This window comes from Buteo buteo, chromosome 23 (assembly GCF_964188355.1).
Source record: "Buteo buteo chromosome 23, bButBut1.hap1.1, whole genome shotgun sequence".
Taxonomy (NCBI): Eukaryota; Metazoa; Chordata; class Aves; order Accipitriformes; family Accipitridae; genus Buteo; species Buteo buteo.
The window spans coordinates 4,075,113-4,097,631 of record NC_134193.1 but is presented as its reverse complement, the minus strand read 5'-3'; the positions used below and the strand labels follow the sequence as shown (position 1 = coordinate 4,097,631).

At 55.5% G+C, this 22,519-nt stretch overlaps 2 protein-coding genes across 6 annotated transcripts; one reads left to right on the top strand and one right to left on the bottom strand.

The window, feature by feature from the left end:
* Positions 1-1,083: 1,083 nt before the first annotated feature.
* On the bottom strand, positions 1,084-11,848 carry FRS3 (fibroblast growth factor receptor substrate 3). Of its 4 annotated transcripts, none has more exons than XM_075054941.1 (7): positions 11,716-11,848; positions 9,037-10,721; positions 8,742-8,830; positions 8,019-8,205; positions 5,828-5,989; positions 5,082-5,239; positions 1,084-4,269 (listed from the first exon to the last, which is right to left on the bottom strand). In XM_075054941.1, the coding sequence occupies exons 3-7, from the start codon at positions 8,805-8,807 to the stop codon at positions 3,337-3,339; spliced, it is 1,506 nt and encodes a 501-aa protein (XP_074911042.1). In that variant the 5' UTR covers positions 8,808-8,830; positions 9,037-10,721; positions 11,716-11,848; the 3' UTR covers positions 1,084-3,336. The 4 variants fall into 4 exon arrangements, with proteins under 4 accessions (XP_074911042.1, XP_074911043.1, XP_074911044.1 ...); XM_075054942.1 differs by having other exon boundaries at positions 9,037-9,171; positions 11,716-11,842; XM_075054943.1 differs by having other exon boundaries at positions 9,037-9,138; positions 11,716-11,802.
* A 2,877-nt stretch (positions 11,849-14,725) lies between these two features.
* PRICKLE4 (prickle planar cell polarity protein 4) lies at positions 14,726-22,453 on the top strand. 2 transcript variants are annotated; one of them, XM_075054878.1, is made up of 8 exons: positions 14,726-14,914; positions 19,244-19,396; positions 19,602-19,709; positions 19,791-19,928; positions 20,012-20,212; positions 20,461-20,647; positions 20,824-21,141; positions 21,423-22,453. In XM_075054878.1, exons 2-8 carry the CDS (start codon positions 19,247-19,249, stop codon positions 21,914-21,916), a joined length of 1,596 nt encoding a protein of 531 aa, XP_074910979.1. In that variant the 5' UTR covers positions 14,726-14,914; positions 19,244-19,246; the 3' UTR covers positions 21,917-22,453. The 2 variants fall into 2 exon arrangements, with proteins under 2 accessions (XP_074910979.1, XP_074910980.1); XM_075054879.1 differs by lacking the exon at positions 14,726-14,914 and adding an exon at positions 18,398-18,810.
* The last annotated feature ends 66 nt before the right edge of the window (positions 22,454-22,519 follow it).

The following is a 22,519-nucleotide window of genomic DNA, read 5'->3' as shown; positions in this document are numbered from 1 at the left end:
AATGACAATTGGTTTCCTGGTTGCCTGCACGGCACTTCCCATTTCATTGCTTGAACATTAAACAAACCCTCTGCAAACAACGAGCTGTGACCGGCTTTTCATTCCCAAAGCTTTCAGGGGAGCTTGCGATGCCACCCGAGCGAAGCCTGCTGAGCCAGCAGTGCAGCTCCCGACCCGCAGCCACCAGGGAGGGCACAACAGGACATAAAGCAGAGGACGGTGCAGCAAGGCACCCGCCAGATCGCCGTGCACTGAAAGCAGCAGATGCAGCCAGCATCAGCTCTATGTTTTCTCATCTTTAAGGTCAAGGAAATGCTGCTTCTTTGAATAGATGCATCATCTTCCACTATAAACGGGTTAAGGGATGCTGTCGGGGAACAGCAATAATGTATTTGCTATGCAAGCACACAGCTATGGCACAGCGGTCTCCTTGTCACTGCTGCTTTCAGTGTCCTTGGGAGGTAGGGGAGCATCAGATTTGCCAAAGAGGAAAGGGAGGCACAAGTTGGACAACCCAGTTTGCCTGGAGGACATGAAAGTCAGCAGTTCAAAAGGTGAAAGTCAGCTTTCCCAAAGCAAAGCTCATTTAGAGCCACCTAAATGGGACTGCAGCCAAGGCTCGCTGGGAGCCCACCCCTTCTGAGGAACCACCAGCACCGGTGTGCTTTCCCTGATCCCTGGAGCTCACAGTATCTACAGACCCTCACGCCAGCCTCATCCCACCCATCGGAGACAGGCAGCCAGGCCGGTGGCCACTAGGAGCACCCAAGCAGCAGCCCCAGACCTCACCTGCTTTCTCCCAAGACACAATCTGCCACCCAACAGCATCTTCCCTTGCATTTAACCAACCTGCAAACTCCCGTGAGGGTGGGAAAAGGCCCTCACCTCTTCCTTCATGTAAATGTAAAACATTTCATCCTTTTTTCCCTTTCTGGAAGGAAGAGGGGAATAAATATTTTGCATTTCTCAGCTCAGGCGGTGGAAAGGCAGATTCATACAGAGGCTCCCAGAGCACTGCCCTGTGCTGCCATGTGGGAGCTGCTAGTGCTGTCCCAGAGGGTGACACTTACAGCTTAGAAACTCTTTATTTAAATAGTTTATTTAAAGCTTAACGCAGTTAACTTTTTTTTAATATATATATATATATAAAAACAATTTCTTCTCTCACTTCCCTAAATGAAAGCTAGATTTAGGGGGATACATTACTTGTCTTTTTTTTTTTTTTTTCCCCTTCAAATAAAGTCATTTGGTACACATATAAAAATATATTACTTGGGTTTCCTTTCAGTTATAGATCACACAAGGGTTGGGGTGGAGAAAAGAATGGAAGACAAGCACAAGGACTGCCAAAAAAAAAAAAAAAAGGAAAAACAGTTAATTTAAGCATGTGATGCACTTTGAATTTATAGTGCAACGGCAAGCCAAGAAATCCATGTTCTGCCGACACAGGCATGGCATTACTCATACTTTTATCACTTTTTCTGAACTGCATGGCACATATCCTTGCTCCCAAACAGGTCACATTTCAGTATGACATTACAGCACCAAAACCAAAAAGGTTGAACTTCAAAAATCTGGAAATCAAGTTTCTGGACCTCAAAAGCAGGCTGCAGCTGGGTGATCGGGTTCTCTCCTCTTTCACACCGGAGGCTCACTGACTTCCATATCAGAAAACGTTACAGACAAGGAGAACACAGTAAGGCTTGGCAATGTTTCTGCTGGCAGCAGGACACCTCGCAGAGCACTGGATCTCTCAACTCCTATCCCAGGGAGGAAGATGAAGAATACAGACAGCAGAAAGGTGGGACTCCAGAGTAACCGAGGGCACTTCTGTCTCATGGAAACAGCTTATAAAGGCAAAGAGTAATCCAGGGAGGGATTAAGCTGCAGTGTGTCACCATGTGGAGAGGGGTGGTGGAACATCCTGCGATGGGAGAGGAGCACAGACCCTACACAGGACCTCACACAGAGACCCGACAGCTCAGCTTAGACTCAGCCCTGGTATGAAGAGAAAAATCCACATCAAAGGCCACAAATTTACCCGAGAGCCAAAATTTAGCCCTTCCAAGTCCGTAGTTGAAGGAAACAAACTGCACATTCGCTCAAAACACCGATCAAATATTTCTCATGGACCCAGCCAGGCATGTGGGTGTAGGCAGCGACTTTGATACAACTCCAAGCTCAGCTGCCTGGCAGCTCTGCTCACACTCCCACATCTCCCGTACCATTTCCCACCCACCCTGTGACAGTCAGTCCCAGTTAAAAAATTTTTGATTCACAGCTGCTCTTTTCCCCAACTGCAGCTCAGCAAAGCCACCAACCTCTTCTGAGATCTGTTCCCCAGACAGAAGGAGTGAGCCACAGCAAGTACATGTTTCATACTGGCACCGGTTTTGGCAATTACCACTGGGATGCAAAAGAACATTTAATAAATAAATTAAGTAAACAAATAAATAAATCAACAGCACTTCTGAACGGCCACCAAAAAGAACCCTTAAAAAACAAAACAGGGTATGGCACAATTGAAGTTTTCTATACCAAGTCTCAAATCTCTCTCATAATTGCGGTCTTCCCCTCCCCTTTTAAAGCAGGGTCTCCTCAGGAAATCAGGTTTATGTGATCACAGTGTCTGTGCCCATGGCTGTCTGTCCTCCTCTATTAATTTCTAGAGCTGCCCAATTTAAATCAAATCTGAGAAAGGAACAGAAGTATAAAAGGCTTCTACAAGCTTCAAAAAAACAGGAGAAAGGAGCGAGCTGAGGGGGAAAAGACCGCAGCATGAGTTCCCAAGTCATCAGGGATCAGCGAAACCCCAAGGCAAAACCAACTTTGGAATGGCCCAGCTGCAGAGCTTGCCTGGAGTTGCAAGGCATGAAATCCTCGGGAAACAGGCTGGATTTGCAGTGGAGCTCCTAAAGCAACGTGCTTTTGGAAACACGCCTCCACCATGCTACTGCCCTGCCTCTGCAGCCAGGCTGTTGGCACTGCTCGTGGAGCTGCTAGGCAATCAGTAGAGCTAACCCAATTCGAGGCTGTATCCACACAGTGCCGGTACTGTTGCTGGCACCTTCTGCCCCTCTTGCCAGAAATTTAACCTTCAAACAGTGTCATCAAATATCCCATAAGGCTTTAAAAACAAACTACACAGGAGAGACAGAGAGGGGAAGATGGACAGACAGACTAGCCTTAACATCAGCTGTAGGGGCCATCCCATGACACCAGGTAACGGGGTAAACAGGGAAGCAGAAGGCAATGGCGAATGGAAGTCACACCGGGCAATACACTGAAGGGCAGGTACCAAAGCCACGACACAGTGCTTGCACTTGGCGTTCCCCCTTACAGAGGCAGGTCAGTGCTGTTATGTCGAGTTTTCCGCGAAGTCCCGTCATCTCTCGGCAGGGCCCTTTGCAAACTGGACATGGCCGCTGTCTTTTTTAGGTCAATGACCGCGTAGGAGTCCGTCCGGCGGGCTTCATGGGTGGCAGGAGGTGGGACATGGGGGACCAGTGGTTTCTGATGTCCCTTGTGTGGCTCAGCCTCCAGCTCCACCTGGATGTAGTTGAGTTGCCGCGGCTGCTCTGGACAGTATCGGGGGAAGTCGAAGCTGAAGACGCTGGGCACGCAGCCGCGACGAGGCTTTGGCAGGAAGCCACTGCGCCGTTGGCCGCTGTCCCCATGCAGTGCGGTGTTCTCCGAGTTCATGTAGTTCTGCAGGGGATCTTCTTCACCAGCCTCAGAGTAGCCATTGGGGGAAGGCGTCAGCATGTCCCCGGCACCCACATCCTCCTCGCCCCGCCGGAGCGGCTGGCACTCCCACACCGGGGGCAGCGACGGCAAGTTCTCATAGTGCAGCAACGCCGTTCTGCGATGGGAGCAGCCGGGTAAGCCCGTGTCCTCCTGGGTGAGTTTCAAGCGTCCGCCTCGGCAGAGAGAGGAGGTGGTGCTGGGGGGCAGCAAGCCGTTGACATTCTCGTAGACGCACTGGGGTGAAGGGCACTCCTCCTCACACTCGTTGTTGTTGTTGTTGTGGGGGGGACAGAAGTGCGTCCTGCACTCCCGGTGGTGCCGACAGACGCGTCTGTAGTTGGACGTGGGACCTAACACGAACTTAACCTCCCCCGGCTGCAGAAAGACCTGGGGATTGCGGTCTTCGAGGGAGCAGCTGCGGTTCCTATGGGGGAAAGGAGGGTGGACTTCAGGCAAGGAGTGCATACAATGTCGGCCCCTCAGCTCCTGATCACCATTGGCCATGTTGACGTAGGTGTGGGACTGCAAGGAGAGAAGCAGAGGGACAGTGAAAGGAGAAGAGAAGAGACAAGAGCAAAGCAGCTGTCAGCAGCTGAGAAACCAACAGGAATGGAAAAGTTTTCAGTGGCTGATGAAGCAGGAGAAGATGGAAGAATTTCAGAAGTTGGAAAGATTCTGGGAAGCAAAACACAAAAGCCATTTCTGGATTTGTGGGCTGAAGAGGAGACAAAAAGGAGTCCACCTGCAGAAGATACACATCATCTGCTTCATGCTCAATGCATATGGCACAGAACAAAAGGCAAAGCCACTTGCAAAATATTTCCTTGAGTGGCTTACACTGGCGATATTGCAGCACTCACACCTACCTAGGCTTCTCTGGTAATGGTTGAGACAAGCTGGATTTTGTAGGGAAAAATCTTAAATTCTAAAACTGAGAAAAAAAAGCTGAACATCAAAAATAAAAATAAAAGGAGTCTGAACTTGGGTATGCATCTGCACGTCAGTTTAGGGGTTGCAGCAATAGCTGACAGATAAGGCAATGTGACTTGGGCTTACAAGCTAAGTGCTGCTGTCAAGTAATTGCCATGCAAATATTCGTGGATCAAGGAAGCCAACTCAGTCAGCCTTGAAAGAGCATCTATTCTAGTGAAGTGTCAGCGAGCAGAAGTCTACAAGAGCAAAATGAAGCAAAAGAGAAAAAAAGGATGACAAGGTATGAGGATCCCCTGAGCTTTGCTGGAGTAAGAGAAACTGAGAATTGTACAGGACTGCCAGCAAAACAAGCTCCTTATTCGTTGCTTGCAAACAGTAGACTTTAGGACATCCAGGTTTACCTGATCATCAGGCCCAATAAGGGCATGAGTAGAGTCTTCACCCACAGAGGAATGCCTCAGGCTGCTCACAGAGGGGTGGCGGACTGCGGAGTATGATAGGGTTTCTCCAGGGAAGCTGTGAAATCCATTGGGAAATCCTGGGACAGTGTACCCCAGACCTGGGAGAGAATCAAGACAGATACACATTAGAGCATTGGTTTGGTATAAAATAGAGTTGATTTCACTTTCACAATGAGCTGGCCCCTTTAACCGCACCCCGTAAGTCAGAATCAGCCTGTCTGGGGAAGATCCTTATGATGAAGTACCTAGTATAAATACAAGGGCTAGGCCCTCTTGTTTAAATCTGTTGAAGTGACTCCTAATAGACACAGGAATTGAGCAAATACGAATTCTTCCAGATGTGGTTTCCTCTAGAAACCACCTGATCCTTGTAGGTGCTATTTAAAAAAGGCCATTTGGCAGTGGTCCAGGTGAAAACCAACCAAAGGGTGACAACTCGGTTGACTATTTGAAGGGCTTTTTGTTGCTGTTTCCTTGGAAACAAAATACCACATCGCAGACAAGTAGGGCCTTAAAATAAACATGCTGCATGGAGCATACATGGACATAAAGATATGGGTCAGCAGTGAGGCAGCGCATGGGAGATATCCATGGGCTGCAAAGGGCAGTTTCACACGAGTGACTGCAGGTATCACGCACATCTCTGTGTTCCCCCCTCTTCTCCCCAGACACTGAAAGAGCCTTACTGTTGGGTGCCTGGGGGGTCCGGGAGAGCTGCCGCTCTGTGGGGTGACTGTTCCTGGTGATGACAACAGGCTCTTCCACTACGTTGATACTGTTACACTGCATCAGGTCCTGAAGCAGATTAAAGATCTCCTCTGCTCTGGAACACTTGAAGGCAAAAATCCCTGCACAGTAACAAAGAGGAGGGTCAGAAAAGCAAGAAAGCAATCCTGCTTTAACAAGAGTATATGTAATTCTTGGCTCTAAATGAACAGGCAATTCTGATTTCTTTTGCTGTGTTTAACACAATCAAACCCTGCAAGCCACAGCCAGAGGAAAACAACCAACAACTCGGTGGATTATTGCATCAACAGAAATACAATGCCATGACTGCCATCTGACCAAATGGTGCCTTATTACAAGAAAAATAGTGAGCACCTCGGTTATCTTAGGAAGATCAATCCCACACGAGCAGAGGTGTGAAAGGGACAGGTTTACCAGTCTCATTTAATCTCTAATCTTCTATTTTAACTCATTTGGCACCCAGTCCAGTTCTCATTACCGGGGAAAGTCTATCCAGTGACTACTGGAAGCTGAACTGGGCCCTGTGGAGTGTGCACATGAGGGAGGGACAAGAATGTCATATTTCAAAAATGTATGGAATTAAACTGTGTCTCCCCAAACGAGCAGCCCAAACTAGAGCCGGTGTGTGCAGAGCTAACCAATCCCAAGCTGGCACGCACATAGACGCACAAAAGCCATAGCAACGAGAACGGCATGGCAACAACAGCTGCTACCCCAAAGAATAAGGTTTTAAAAATTCTGGCCACAAAAATAGCTATATCTGCCTTATATAAGGTGGGAAGCAGCATCATTAAGGAGTCCTCCAAATAAAATTAACTAAGCAGAATGAAATCCTACAAGGGAAGGGAGAAAACTCATCAAAACACAACGCCATCCCTGTCATTTCTGTCTGCTTTAAGACTGATGAGTAAGTATGTGTCTGCTAAAAATTTTGTAATATATGAAGAGCAAATGGCTCTGCTTTATCACTACTACCTGGACCTAAACAAAACCAAAATGCACACAGGGCAGAATTTTAATCACTGATCTGCATCCTGAAAAAGGCAAAACAGAAACCAAAGACAAGCAATTCCCATCGCTGGCAACTGATAAGCACACGACTCCAGGAGAGGAAAACCCCACTTACATAAATATTAAAAAGGAGCATACGGCACTACAGATTTGCGCAGTGCTTTACACAGACACTGAACAGTCATGCGGAGTCCTTTTGGATAAGAAGGAGTTTACAAACACATTAATAGAATGAGGAAACAAACTTTTTTTCCTGGGGATGCAGATGCCAAGAAAATGTTCAGCTCTTTAAAAGCAAGGGAGACAGACTGGTAAAGGAACTAACAGGCACCATTGTAAAATTGGAGTCTATTCCCAGCGCTGCTGATGACTTGGCATGTACTCCTGAGTGACTCACTTCCCTTCTCTATGCACAGCATCCCCGTGCATAAAATCAGTAAAACGTAAAACTCCTTTCCCTCTACGTTACAAAGGGCTGCCAGACACCAAATGCAAATAAGTAGAACTAGCACTAACCAAGGCAGAGAGAATGTACCGAGAAAAACAAAATGTGCTCAAACAACTATTGCTACTGACATGCATTTGGCAGCTCTGTGGAATAAGCAAACCTTAAGAGGGACCTGCAAAAAGGTGCAGGTGATGCCCTTTTGCTTTATACCCAGAGTTAAAAGACGCTTAACAAAGCTTCAGTCTTGCAAAAAGTACTTTATAGCTCCTAAGGAACGAAGTCCAGCAACCCTCCTGCCAGAGCTCTGCATCGTTTGGTACCACAGCACAGAGCTGACAATGTAACTAACATTCTCTCTGACATTAAATACCCCCCATCCAATGCTCAAGCCTGCTTCACCCATTACCTCATGAGCACTGATGCACTAGCAAAACGAGACCATTAGATTTATGCCCAGGTCCTGAGCCATGATGTTGTTCTCGTTAGTGTTTTAATCAGGAGCATTAACTGTATGTGCATGCACACTCCGGTATTCTGGGGGAACAGAGGCTGCAAAAGAACCTGTTGATTCATTAGATGCAGGAATTTGGGAAGACACAAGCATCACCTCACTCCAGCTGCCTGGGAACAGAAACCTCAGTGTTTCTTCCTCCAGGAACCTCCACACTCACCCTGCCCTGTCTGGCAGCGACGACCACTCTCGAAGGAGAAGAGGTTGGAGTCATAGCCATAGCGGCGCAAGCAGAGGTAGGGCCACCTGACAGCATCTCGCTTGTGAGTGTGCAAGATGAGCTCCGTCTGTGTCAGCTCCATAATCCCAGATCCCAGCTCGTTACCTTCATCATCCACGTTCGTTACCTGCAGAGACCACAGAGCTCACATCAGGAAACTCAGTGCATTGGTATTGAAAAAAAAAGCCCACCCATGAAGATACTGTAATTCCCATGGATTCCCCCTTCATTTACTGAGATGCCTTTTTCTCAGCTGAGAGTATGAATTCATTGCTGGCAGAAGGCGCCAAGCCAGCAGCCCTGGAGACTGTGTGCTTGGCAGTTCAGCTGATGTGTCTCAGCACAGACACTGGAACACAGCCCTGAGCAATAAAAGGTTTCTCTCCAGTTCCCCATTTCCTTGCTTAGGCTGAATCTCAGTGCAGAGGCAATTTCTACTTACTGCAAATACAAACATATTTGCAGCAGAGGTTGCTTAAGGAAAGGAAAAAAACCCAACAAACCAAAACAGTAACATATTTGCAAATCTTATCAAGTGAAAGACTTCTCTGCAAGAGCAGCGCGTTTTTTTCCTTTCATGCCTGGAGTCCAAGCTATGCTGGGCTTTGCTGGTAGTCAGTGCTGTCACAGACTCTCTGGTGGGGATGAAGGTGCAATACTTACCTTAAATTTGGTGGGATGGTTGTCTGGGATGCTGTCTCTGCACAGACAACTGCAGCAGCTCCCCATGACGTCAGCGTAAGAGGCAATCCCTGGGGAGAGGACACAAAACAGAGGACAATCATATTTTCAAACCAACTCCTTCCACCCTCTCCAGACATGCAGCATTTACAGCCTGTATCCTTCTCGATCCCCCTACACGTGGCCCAGTGGGTTTGGATCTCAAACTCTTCAATGTGTTCCTCAGTTAACGGACACCGTACAATATATGGCTAATTAAAAATAACACCTCTCTTACCATTAGGCAATTGTTGGATTTTTTTGGAGGAGCGGGAAGAAATTCCCACTACTGTCCCTCTATCTCCCTCGGGACTTCATGGTAACCAGGTGTCAGAGTCACCTAAAACACAAGGGAAATGGTCCCATCTTCCACCTGACAAGGAGAATACAATTAAACAAGAGAATACAATTAAACAAATTAAAACCCAGAGATTAAAAAGCAGGGTGGAGTGGAGGTGTGACTGAAGTTCCCTTCAAATATCACAAGGAAGGCAGGTGCACTTTTTTTTTTAAATTAACTACCTGCATTTATATGACTAAAGAAAATAACTCTGCACAGACCACTCCTGTAATTTCTGAAAAAATACACAGACTACAGCTAAAAAAAACCCTAAAAATAAGATACTTTTTGGCTTTGGGATCCTACACAGTATTGGGGTTTATCAGAGCTACTGTACTGCAGATAAAACACAACAGTAATACTGAATGGCTGAGGGCTGTGAGGATACAAGGAATTACATGCATCTGCTGCTTAGGAATGTGAAGATACCTTCACTGAATGCAAGGTCCTTCAGGGTCAGAGAACCAGCAGCCTTAAAAGTAAGTGAACAAAACAGCTGTTCTACTTTGGACTATGAAAAGTAACAAATGCCAGAGAACACAAAAACTCTGCTATATGACAACAGCCAGCAAGTGCAAGTATCAAGCAGGCAGGAGTTGCACACACTAGTAGTGAGAAATATTGCTATCTTTGATGCAAACTTAAAGGACTCCAGATCCATTCTAGGGCAGGGGATTCAGCAGCAGATAACACGAGAGGATGCCATGTTTTATTTGGCGAGAACAGCTAATGATCTCTCCATCTGAGGCGTGAGAGAACGAAGCCATATGGATAACCAGCCTGGCACTGGAGCAGTAAATAAAATGAAAAGGCTATTGGAAACCTCTCGCTCTGCCATGCCAGAATCTGCCTCAACAGTCGCTCCAAATTAAACAATGAATCACGGAGTTGCATCTTCGTGCAAAACCACATTGCACAGCTGCCCTCAGGCTCCCTCGCAGTGCAGAGCGGTGAGGAGAGAGGGGGAAGAGCCAGTGGCGAGCTGACCAAGGGATCCCATTTCATTTTTTACATCAAAACAGAACCTAAATCACCTTCCACTGCAACCCCAGGCCTTAGCTTTGGCCCCTGAAGAATTTTCCACCACATCCTAACCCTGCAAATTCCCCCAGAAGAGAAATACTTCCTTTTGAGCAAGCTGAAGGAGCTCGGGCACAAAACAAGCCGGCTGCCACTTGCCCTCCTGCACATACCCATCACCCCTAACAGTAATAACACCACACACTCCCTGTTCCAACGCGGCATCTTGCTCAAGCCATTCTATTTCTTTTGCTAGACTTAATATGGATTTACTCCCCACTGACCTTACGGGCTTTGATCAATAATTTAGCAACAGATCCCTCTCCGCTTCATCTAATCTGGTCACTAGGGGCCTTGTCCTCTAGTGTCTCTGCCCTCCCACTCCCACCTCATCAATTCCCTCAGTAAAAAAAACCAAAACAACTTGTAGAAAACACATTCCCTTTTCCCCCTCTTTCTTCATTTCTCTCCCTCTGGTGCTCCCTCCAGCCACGTCTGTGTAATCTGCAAGGGGGTTAGGTTGAAGTGCTGTCGCCCATCCTGAACAGTTATTATGGTCAGAACTGAACAAACAAGAAAAAAACCATTGTGAGATCCCTGAACACTCCCTTGGCACTTCCCACGACTCCTCGCTGTTGAATATTTTAGTGGCATCCCTTTCACGCAGATACTGAGACTCTGAAGACTCCTGTCTCTTGCTCAGTGCTTTCCACATGCACCTTTCCGACGGCTGTTTGCCAGTTCAGAGCCTTAACTAGTCGAAGCAAACACTCTAATAGCATGATACGCTTCCCTGTGAGCAAGAGCACGTGCCTCCTAAGACCAGCAACCCCATCCTCCCCTCCAGTCTCCCCACCTCCCAAGACCCAAACCTAAATCCTCCTGAAACCTTCGCAGCCCTCCTTGGCCCAGTCTCCAGACCACAGCTCACCTCTCCCCATTTCGCAGCCGGGTCGTTCGCTCTCCTCCCAAACCCTCTGCTCCTGCAGAGGCTCCGTCCCCCAAGCCCGCAGAAGACCCCCCTCATGCCTCTGCTCTCCTCCACGCCATCCTCTTAAACCCGGGACTGCAGAAGAGGGTCCACCTCATCCCAAAGGACCGGGGCACCCCGGCCAGCCATGCACAGGGATACCTCGCGTGGAAATACACATGGCCCCACACCAACCCACCCGTGACATGCAGCAACCGACCCCCCCCCGACCCCCACCAGCATGGGAGGGAGGAGAAGGGCTGCAGGGGGGCACCTCCAGGGGCAAGAGGGGCGGCTGGCAAGGAGAAGGGGCTGGAGGGAGGAGGAAGGGGCTGGAGGGAGGAGGAAGGGGCTGGAGGGAGGAGGAAGGGGCCTGCACAGCCCGTGGGGACAGGGGGACGTGAGGAAGGGGCGAGTCCCGGGGGGATAACGGGGAAGAGGGTGCAAGGGGACGGCTGGGGAGCGCGGAGGTGGTGCGAGGGGACACCGGGGGACACGAGGGGGAGGAGGGACAGGGAGGCAAGGGGGCGGCCCCGGGACGAGGCGCGGTGCCGGTGCCGAGGGAAGGCCCGGGCGCGGGTCGGTACCTGAGGCGCTGCCCGGCTCCGCCGTCCGGGAGCTGAGGCCCGGGCCCCCGCTGCCTGCCTGCCGGCCGGTCCCCGACCCGGCCCGTCCCGGCCCGTCCCCTGCCCGGCCCGCCGGGTCCGGGCTCGGGCTCGGGGACCGGGTGCGGGTCGGGCCCCGCCAGCGCCGCGTCCCCCCCCCACCGCCCCGCCAGCCCGGGCCGGGCCCGCCGGGAGCAGCGAGTCCACCGCCCGCCGCCTAGAGCGTCTCGGGCTGGGAGGACTCGGCTAGGCGAGGGCGCAGCCGCCAGGGGGCGCGCTGGCTCCGCGGCGCCACGGCCGCGGCGGGGCGTGGTCGGGGAAGGGGGCGTGGTCGCGACGGGAGGCGGGGCCAGGGGAGGAGTCTGGGGGTAAGGGGGTGTGGCGAGAGGGGCTGGGAGTCCGGGGTGGGGGGGGAGCAGAGTGGCAGGAGGTTTTATGGGGGGACAGTGGAGGGGGATTGGGGGGGTCTGAGGCAGGAGGGGGGGATTGGGGTGTGAGAGGAGGGCGATTGGGGAGGGGGCTGGGGCAGGAGATGTGCTGGGGAGTAATAGAGGGGGATTGGGGGGGACTGGGGCACCAGTGGAGGGGGGATTGGGGAGGGGGCTGGGGCAGGAGAGGTGCTGGGGGGTTAGTGGAGGGGGGCTGGGGAGGGCTGGGGCACCAGTGGAAGGGAGGATTGGGGAGGGGGCTGGGGCAGGAGTTGCTGGAGGGGTCAGTGGAGGTGGATTGGGGGGGTCTGGGGTGGGGGGATGCACTGGGGGATCAGTGGAAGGGGATTAGGGGGGCGTGGGGCAGGAGGGGGTGCTGGGGGGGGTGCGGCCCCATTCACAGCATCCCCGCACACCAACCACCCCAGTTCTAGCAGTATCAGAGCACTAAAACAGCACAGTCAATGACAGCTCGATGCTGGGGTCCTGCAGACAGCTGCACCCCCAGACCACCTCGACGGGTGCCTGATTGCTCATGGGGGTCCTGACTCAGCCCCGGCGCTCCTGATGTCATGTGTTAAATAATAACGCCCACGGGCAGCGCTTGGCCTTGGATGAGGCACGGCTTCACGGCCGGGAACGTGCAGGGTCTCCGGGAGGGTTCAGAGCACACGCGAGGGGGCTGCGCTGCACGCAGGACAACAGGGAGGCCACGAGGAGAGTTAGGCTGGGCTGCAGATTTTACGGTTGCGATTTTTACAATTGCAATCGCTCTGCAACTACGATCCCACCCGTGCCATTACGGACATCAGCCATGGGTTTGGAAGGGTGGAAGGGGCTGTCGGCTCCTCGGCCGTGATACGTGGGTGCTCCTGCTCTGCTCCAGCGCCGAGTCACCGAGCCGTGCCTCTGCAGTCCTGCCCTTTCCGCGGGGATGCTGTCGGCCGCACGCCGGTCACGCCGCGGTGCTTTGGCAGCGGGGAAGCCTGTCAGGCGGGCGTCCTGCCCGTCACACGTGCCGTTGTCGCAGGTTCACGCTTGCCCGTGGGGGACCTCGTGGCGTTTCCAGGGCGGTGGCTTCAGTGGAGCGACGGCTGGTCCCACCTCGGAAAAGCTGGAGTGACCCATCTGTCGAGTCTTGAGTCCCCGTGCCCGGCTGGTCTCCTAACGAGGACTTTGCCCATTAATCTTTCCACCGTGTAGAGGGATGGTGGAGCGTGGAGAGCGCAGGCAGCAGCCGCTTTGCAGGTTGGGCTGGGAGCTGGCAGCAGGGAAGGGGGGGGGGGCCACCCACCACCCCACCACCACCCGGTGGTACAAAGTCCATAGCGGCAAACGGGTCAAGATAAAGCTGTGGAGACCAACCTGCCGCTAAAACCAAACAGCAGATTAACTTCCCCAGCACCGAGCCGAGACCTTAAAGGGTCCCTGGGGAATTGCAGCGCTGGTTCGAGAGCACCGCTGAGACCCCTGCGCAGGGACGAGGAGAGCAGCAGCCTGCGGAGATGCTCGCCTGCCCCTTCTCCTTTTCCTCCTGCTTCTCTCCCTGCCCAGGTGATTTTGCAGAGATGTAAACCACCGGTGAGCACTGCAATAACCCATGCACCAACACCACCCTGCACGGCCTCTCCCAGCAGTGCCACCAGCTTGCCATGGAGCCTGGCCACCTCCTCTGACAAATTACCATCGCTACAGACTTAGACTGCAGTCCTGAACCTGGTCCCAAAGACCTACATAACACACGAGCTGCCTGCACCCCTCGGGGCTCCCAACAAAGCCCCGAAATAAGACCCAACTCCTGGGCAGCGTGGTGCTCGGAGCACGCGGGTGGCAGAGGTCTGGTCCAGTCCCTGCAGACATGGGTTTTTTTTGGGGGGGATGCTGTGTCTGTTCCCATCCCCAAAGTCCCATCAGCAGACAGGAAAATCTTAGGGCATGTGAGAAATACACAAAAATACACCAAAGACGCTCTGCCCTGCGTCAGGGACTCTGCTTAAATTTTACCCTGACTTGTGCCCGAGTGCGATTGTTGCAGCCGAAGCCGGTCTAAATGGCTTTTAGGAGACTGTCAGGTGTTCAGGGCTTGCGAAAACTAGGACATCCTGACTTGCCTCTGGCTAACTCCTTTGTGAGAGCCCAGCCAAAGTTTCTCCACCTCTAAATTGGGGTGTAATGACACTTCCCCTCTTTCATGAAGCTTCAAGTCTTTCTGATCTAGGCAGGGAAATAAATCACCGCGCAGATCATAAAAGTCATCAAAACGGCAACCTAGGGTGAACTGAGCCGCAGATGGAGGGAAGGGCGCGGACGCTCGGAAAATGAGAGGTAGTGAGAAAAACAGATGTCATCTAGAGCTCTTTCCCCTGTAGGGTTAATGTACCCCCCCCCTCCGCCATCCTTTGCTCTTCCCCTCCCTGCCTGCCGCTGGGATTCCCTGCCATTGGCTGTCTCTGTAGGTTTAGGCTAAAAAGCCTGTAATTAGGACCCCGGCTGACACAGCTCCAGTTTCCTGGGCAGGCAGATTTAAAAAAAAAAAAAAAAAAAAAAAAAAAGAGAGAGGAAAAAAAAAAAAAATTGTTTCCCTGACTGAGCTTGGATGTTTTCCTTTCGCTTTGCAAAGTTTTCCCTGCTCAGCCTCCATTCCCTCGCCTCCTCCGGAGCGGGGCGGGACGGCGGCGGCCGGAGCGGGGCTGGAGCGGTCGGTGGAGCCCGGAGCGACGGAGTCCCGGTACCGGGCTGCGGGGAAAGGGCAGGTAGGTCGGGCCGGAAAGGTTTCCCGGGATCGGTTCTCTGAACTACGTGTGGAGAAGGGGCTTGGGAGTCCGGGGGGGGGGCAGTGGGAGAGTCCCCGTTTCGTGGGAAGGGGAGGTGGGCGAGGGGAGCGGGGGGGTTTTTTGGCTGTTCTCCTCTGGGACAAATAAATGAGGGGGAGGCAAATGGTATCGCTGCCCCCGCAGTCTTTGGGGTTTTTTGGGAAAACGTTCCCCTAGAGCAGGAGAAGGGCGTCTGCTCCGTCGTGCCGGATTCTGCCATCCCGGGCTCTGCGGCCGCCTTCCACGTCCCGGAGCAGGCAGGTGCGCGGGTACGGGGCTGGCGGGGCTGCCCGGCTCCCTTGGATGATGAGGGTCTCTGGGAAGGGGTGTTGGGTCCCCCATCCCTCCTCCAGCCGGGGTTCGGTGGGAATGGGATGTTTTGGGATTGGCAACGGAGTTTTTCGCCAGAGGCGGCTGGGCCCCGTCGCACACCGACACGCCGGGGTGAAATCCGGTGGCCACGGGGCAGAGGTGGGGTGGTGGGTCTCAGTTGGTACCCACGGGTGTACGAATGGCTGAGTTACGGCGGGTTAATGGGTTATTGCTCCCCGCTGAGCCGGGGCAGCTGGCCGTGCCCGTGCTCTTACGATGGGGGAAAACACACTAAAACCAGCCCTTTGCAGCACTGGCACATCCCCTGGTGAGCAAACAGGCCATGGCGTTGGCCACGGTCCCCTCCAGTGACGTGGAGGACGTGGTGCCGTATGGTGGAGCGTGATGCTGAGACCCCCTTATCATTTGGGGGGCTGCGCTGACCCTGTCCCTCCACACTGCTGGCCCATGAGACTGCTGTGCCCAGCCAGCAGCACCCAAGCGTTGCTCCACCTCGTGCCATCACGGGTCCCAAAGCCACCGCGGGCTCCTTCGTGAGACAGGCTCCCGCTCTGGCAGCCTGGCTTGGGCTGCATTGCAGGACTAGCTGCTCCGGCTCGCCTTGCCAGACCTCAGCTTATCTCACCCCAGAAGAGATGCATCTTTATTGGTCTGTATCTTTATTTCCACGTACCTTCATTGCAGCTGTGTTGACAGGAACTCAAGCGAAAACAGGTTATCCTGTGGGTGAGGTGGTGAATACAGAGCTATGCCTCTGTAAGCTGCCAGTGCTTTTGGGTGCTTGAAAGGGGATCCGGTCTTTTCGGTGATGGTGAGCTGTTGTGTTTCCTTGGGGTTGTAGAGCTGGGGAGTGTTTGGTGCTTCTGAAAAATAGGCTAGAGGGGTCTGAAAGTGAGTCTTCCAAGATGGAGAGGTGACTATAAAACGAAAGGCTGTGGCAGAGATGCAGATCAGCCCCCGGCCGTGCTGGGAGCAGGGAGCCTGTGCTGAATGCGAATGGGTCGGGGTGGCTGCGCTGCAAGTTAATGTGTGACCTTGGCAGGAGAGGGCTGGGAGCCCGCACACCCTCCCACAGCCAGCTGGAGACAGGGGCTGCTCCCAGAGAGCCAAATAAGATTAATACTCCCATGAATTTTAGCCTCCTGTACCCAGGGAGCTGCGACTGCTTCGCAAAGGGCTCTAGCTACTGTGCGGAAGGTGCTCGGAGCAGGAAGGGGAATCCTGCGAGAATCCACTGAGCCAGGAGGTGCCAGCACCAGGGCTGGAGCCTGGACGGCCCTTTGCAGCCATGCTAACACCGAAAGGCCACGAGCAGGCAGGGGAGCACAGCGGGGACGTCGCCCGTCCTTTGGAGAGCACAAGGGAGCTGAGCAATGGCAGTCTGGAGGAGCTCCCACAGGCAGGACGAGAGGCTTTTAAAGCAAAGGCAAATGACAGCCAGTGGCACTCAGCCTGCCCGACTGGTCCCTCGCACGTCCCTTCTGGGGGGACGAACATCCAGCGCTCGGGTCTGTGCTGGCAGGGAGGAGCGGCTCCCCAAAGCACCCTCCTGCCTCAAAAACGGGGACGGGAGAGCCTGGACCAGGCGTCAGGGGGAGATGGCAGGGGCAGGCAGGGAGCATCCCTGTATCCCTTTTGCAGGCCAGCGGGGAAGAGCAATAGCAGGACTGCCTGGAGGTGGTGAGGAGGGCAGGAAGGAAGAGGGGACAGGGAGAGGGAGCAGAGGAGACGGACCTGTTAGGGCTGCCTGGCTCCTTAGCATAGAAGGTGCATACCACTGTCACTGTCTGGGGCTAATTACAGGGACTTGTCTACAGCCCAGACGGCTGCCAGCTGGTGTAATCACATCAAACCGGGCTGGGCTGGGCTCTCCAGTTCAGCCCCATGGATTCATAGCAGCCAGGAACCCTGCCCTCTCTGCTCTCCCCCAGCATCACCCCACCGGGCTCCCTGCTGCCAGCCCTGGGACGAGGTGCCCTGTGCACCCTGCTACGGGACGGGGGCCACACAGGCACCACCAGCTCTGCTGAGTCTGCGGACCATCGCAGGGGTCTAATTACAGCAAAGCCCCAACAGATTAGACAAATGCAGCTTGGAGGCTTAATAAGCCAAGCACAGCCTGGGACTGCCATTCGCCTCCCATGGGGAGGGAAAAGCAGAGACATGTGTTACCCAAACAAGGCAGGAGCAGAGCTGGGACCGGACACTGAGCCCACGGAGATCCCCATTCAGCATCCCCAGGGACACACACGATCCTCCTGCACAGCCGTAGAGCTGAGACTGTTTAGTGTCCCAACACCAGCGGTGGTACAGCGGTCCTTCACCAAGTCAGCAAGGTGAGGGCTCTCTTTGGGCTGCAAATACACAGAGTTGAGTCAGATTATTTCATCCCTATCCCCTTCCAGAGCTGAGCACAGCTTTGAACAGCACCATTCAACCAGCCCTGCAGTCTTGCTGGGCTAATCCCAGGGCTGGCAGACCCCAAACCCCAGGAAAGAGTAAGCAGCCCTTTTGTTTTATCCCGCTGATTAGCCCATCTGCAGCGTTAATCATTGACCCAGGTGCATGGCAGGGAAACCTGAGCTGCCTGGGCTGATCCCACCCGCTCCCAGCTCCAGAGCTGGCCACCTTTGGGTGCAACATCCCAGCACCCCAAGATGCTACATAGGAAGGGGCAGCTGTGGTGGAGGGAGCTCACTGGGAACGGGGGCTGAGCTGGGGGTGTTGAAGCTGTTCAGTGGGAGCAATGGGGATGCGGCTGCTGGTGCTGGCCAGGATGGCCCCCTGACAGCAGGGGCAGGGGGGGATAAACCAGATGCGCAGAAATACCATCCCAGTGCAGAGGAGTTCACTGGTCCTCACGGTGGCAGTGATGAAGGAGGATCTAAGTGCGTGGCCTGGGGCTTACCACCTCTCAACCCTTAGCCTGAGCCCGTGCCAAGCCGCTTGCTGTATAAAGCACTTTCCAGAGCAGCTGATCAATCCATGGTGGGCATTGCACGGGGTGAATCCAGGGGCTGTTTGGTCACAGGACTGGGACTTGCCCCCGGAGCAGCGGCTCAGCTCCATCCCACCCACATCCCACCCTCGCTCCCCACGCCGGGGCAGGAAGCACGGGCAGAGGGCGTCAGGCTCCGGGCCAGCGTCCAGGGAGCCCCAGGAGCCACCGCATCGCCACCTCGTCTTTGTTTTGGAAAGCCAAGCCAGGAAGGAAGCGAGCGGTGAAAAGCGCGGCGTGGGGAGGAGGGGACGGGACCGGATGGGTTTCCACTGCGTAACCATTAGCCAGGCGAGGTGGTGGCGGCTGGGCGAGCCGGCTGCCCGGGCAGGAACAGCCACTCGGGGCAGAACAATAGCAGCCCAAGGGGAATAAATTATTTTCCACCGAATTGGGCTAGACCTCGGTCTCCTCCCTCTGCCCCGCTCAGGGACGGGCCACTAGACCAGGGATTAGCTGTACGAGCAAAGGACTGGTGGCAGCCAGGGAAAATCTCCTGCTGTGGGTGAGCGAACGGCTGGTGCCATTTCCCAAAACCTCTTCCAGCTTGAGCACGGACACCCGGGGTCCTCCCTGCCTGGCTTCAACCCCTCACTGTCCCGTCAGCGCCTCCTGCTCAGCAGACAAAGCCCCAGCCCTGCCAAGCACCCTTGCCCTCGATGTGGGTTTGCTTATAACCCCTGCAGAGAAAGGAGAAGCCCCCAAAACCCCTTGGACTTCTGCAGTGGTTCAGCCAAGGGTCTCGATGTTGTGGTTGCGCTGACCATCGTCCCAGCTGGACGTGCCCCGGGGTCCCTCCCCGGGACGAGGGGCTGCTCGTCCTGCTGCCACGTGGAGACAGGTCCACGCTGGGCAGGCGGGATGATACATGTCCCAGCGACGGATCCCCGCTCCCTGCCTCGATGAGGATCTCACCAGCTCTGATCCTCTCTCCCCAGCTCATGTCCCTGCCGAGCCCTGCATGGCCCCAGCGAGATGAGCCTCCCCCCTGCGGCACTGCCACCGGCCTCCCGCCAGCCTCGTCCGACAGCGACTCCGGCTGTGCCCTGGAAGAGTACCTGGAGTCCCCCGCGGACCCCGCACCCCCCGAGGTGGGCAGCACCCTGGCTCTCCCCCTGGGCTCCCTTTGCTCCCCAGTCTCCCCCAGCCCTGCAGGTGCCAGCCACGGGTGGTGGTACCAGCAGCAGAGCACCCCCAGCCCCAGCATAAAACACACGTTTTAGCAACCTCGAGCACCGCAGCTTAATCCCCCTAAAAATCTGCTTGACGTTTCCCTGTCCCGCCCGACATCCCAAGGTCCCGCTGCGCCTCGGCACCCGCTCGCCGCAGCCCGCCTCTCCCGCCGACAAGATCCAGCTCCGCGCCAGAGCCCTCCTGCAGCAGCTGCCTCCTCAGGACTGCGATGTAAGACACGCGTTTGTTGGGTGCTGCCCACCGCGGGGCTTCACCCGCCGTGCATCCCCTCACCTCCGCCTCCCCGTGCAGGAGCGGTACTGCCCCGACCTCGCGGAGGAGGAGAGGAAGCAGCTACGAGCGTTCAGCGCCCGACGGAGACGGGAGGCACTGGGACAGGGGCTGGCATGTCCCGTGCCGGGTCCCTGCCACGGCTGTCCCTGCAAGAAGGTGAGGCAGCACCCATTTCCCAGTGGGGGACCCGTCCCCAAAAGCCAGCCTGGCCCCCAACCCCGCGTCCCTCTGCCTTGCAGTGTGGCAGGAGGCTGAACAAAGGGGACCCAGGGATTTCAGCGTCCCGGCTGGGGAACCAGTTTTGGCACCCGTCCTGCTTCTCCTGCCACTTCTGCCACCAGCCCCTGGTGGACCTCATCTACTTCCAGCAGGACGGGAGGATCTACTGCGGCCGGCACCACGCCGAGCTCTTCCGACCCCGCTGCGCCTCCTGCGACCAGGTGGGTGCTGGGCAGGGGAGAGGCTTTTACCTCCCTTTCGCTGTTGTTAAAAGCTCCTGAGCTTGGCCAGGGGCTGCAAACGCAGCAAGAGCCACTGGTGGACGTGAGGAAAGGTTCCTTCCTGAGCCTCGCAGAGAGCCCGCGCCGAGGCACGGCGGTTCCTCCTCTCCTTGGCGCAGCAAAGCATCCTCCAGGCTACGAGTCGGCTAGCGGGGTGCTTAGAGCATGGCTTGTTTCCCCCCCCGCAGCTGATCTTCATGGAGGAGTGCATCGAGGCGGAGGGCCGGCGCTGGCACCTGGACCACTTCTGCTGCCTGGAATGCGACGTGCCCCTCTGCGGGCAGCGCTACGTGATGAAGAGCGGCCGGCCCTGCTGCCGCGGCTGCTTCGAGAGCCTCTTCGCCGAACCGTGCCAGGCCTGCGGAGACCCCATCGGTACAGTCCCCCCCATCCCTGGGCAGGGTGCAGCGGGGTTTTCTCTGCCCAGGCAGGCGGGACGTGGGCTGGGAGGGTTGCAGAGCCAGAGCCCCGCGGCTCGGCTCGGTGCGGAGGATGGTTTTTGGCACAGGGCTGAGGGAAGAGCCTCCCTCTCACCGGCGGTTGCCCCTCAGGTGCCGACAGCGAGGAGGCCACCCACCAAGGGCTCCACTGGCATGCCCGAGCCGCCTGCTTCTGCTGCAGCCTCTGCCGAAAGCCGCTGCGTGGGCAACCCCTCACCTCCCGCCGCGGCCGGCTCTTCTGCTCCGAGACCTGCAGCCTGGGGCGGGATGCATCCTCCGCTACCTCCGACTCTTCCGACTCGGCTTTTGCGTCGGCTCCGTCCCCCGATTCGACGCCCCTCTCCCGAACCAGCCCTGCCGGCAGGACCACGCCGGGGACGGGCAGCACCTCGGTGGCCGGGGGCTGCAGGCAGCGGGTGGAAGGGGCAGGTAGGGATCCTAGTGCTCCGTTTGCTACCTGGCAGGAGGGGAGTAGGAGCAAAACCAGGCTCTGCTTAGCCCCTGGGTACTTTATGGGGTACGTCGCACAGGCACAGCCCAACGCAGGGCTGGAGCAGCGGCGATGAGTCCCCAGCCCACCTCCCGCAGGAGGGCGAGCGCTGGCAGCTGGGGTTTGCTCGCTTTGCTGCACCCCGAGGCAGACCTCGCTGCAAGAAGGGCAGGCTCAGCCTTCCCCCCTTCCTCACCCATCCTTGCTTTCCTTCTTCCAGAGGCTTGTTTGGATCAGACCCCTGTACATCCTGCATTCAGGAGCCTGGAGGACCATGGAGCGGCTGCTAAGGAGCGGAGCAGGGATGCTGTGCACACAGCGATGCTGGGATCACCAGTGGGCCACCCCTCTGCCCCCCAGCCCAGTGCAGAGGGTCCTAATGAGCCTGGAGCCTTGGGCCACCTGGTTTCGGGGGGCTCTGAGCCCCTAACACCCGCAGGCAATGGAAACCCATGCTTCCGAGCGGGCACATCCCCTGCTCGACACAGCCCACAGCCAGAGGACATCGACCTGCAGGACATCACGGAGGAGGACGACTCCTGGTGTCCCACCTGCTCTTCATCTTCGGACTCAGACTCGGAGGAAGAGGGTTTCTTCTTCGGGAAGCCCATCCCCAAGCCCGGGATGAGTTCCCTGGGCAGGGAGCCCCCGGGGAGGGCTGAGGGCAGGACGGCAAAGCCACGGGGCAGCAGCAAGCACTGCAGCGTGTCCTAGCAGCAGGGACTGGGGGGTCCTCGACCAGCAACGCCGTCCTGCCAGCCCCTACCATGGTCTCAACACGTTCCAAGCGCGTTTTGGACACAGCCCAAGGCTGGTGGAGAGAAGCCGCTGGGATCCTTCCCCCCCGGCGGCTGCTGGCAAAGCACAGCCTGCAATTCCTGCCAGCCTCTCCCACAATTAGGAACAGGTAAAGCAGGTAGGGAGCAGAGAGCCGGCAACCTGCACCAGGGCTCCCATCTCAGACAAGGCGGCAGCCCCGGAGAGCAGCCGCACGCAGGGGAGGGTGGCTGGGTGCTTAAGACAAGGGCAGCTGCCTGCATCGTCCCACTGCAGGGCTGCTGCTGGGGACCCACGGGGACGGGAGGGGTGCTGGCCGTCAGGGTCAGATCCTTCCCTGGGACACCTCCTTGGAGGATGAGCACCGCTGCCAGATGCTCTCCATCCCTGGTGACACCGTATCCTGCTGCCACCGTGGGGAGGGGACCAGGGGGGCAGCTCTGCTGCTGCTGCTGACGATGCTCCAATAAAGTTTGGCTGAAATCTGAACACAGGAGACCCACCGTACATCTGTCCCATTCCTCCCCGTCCCAGGGTCAT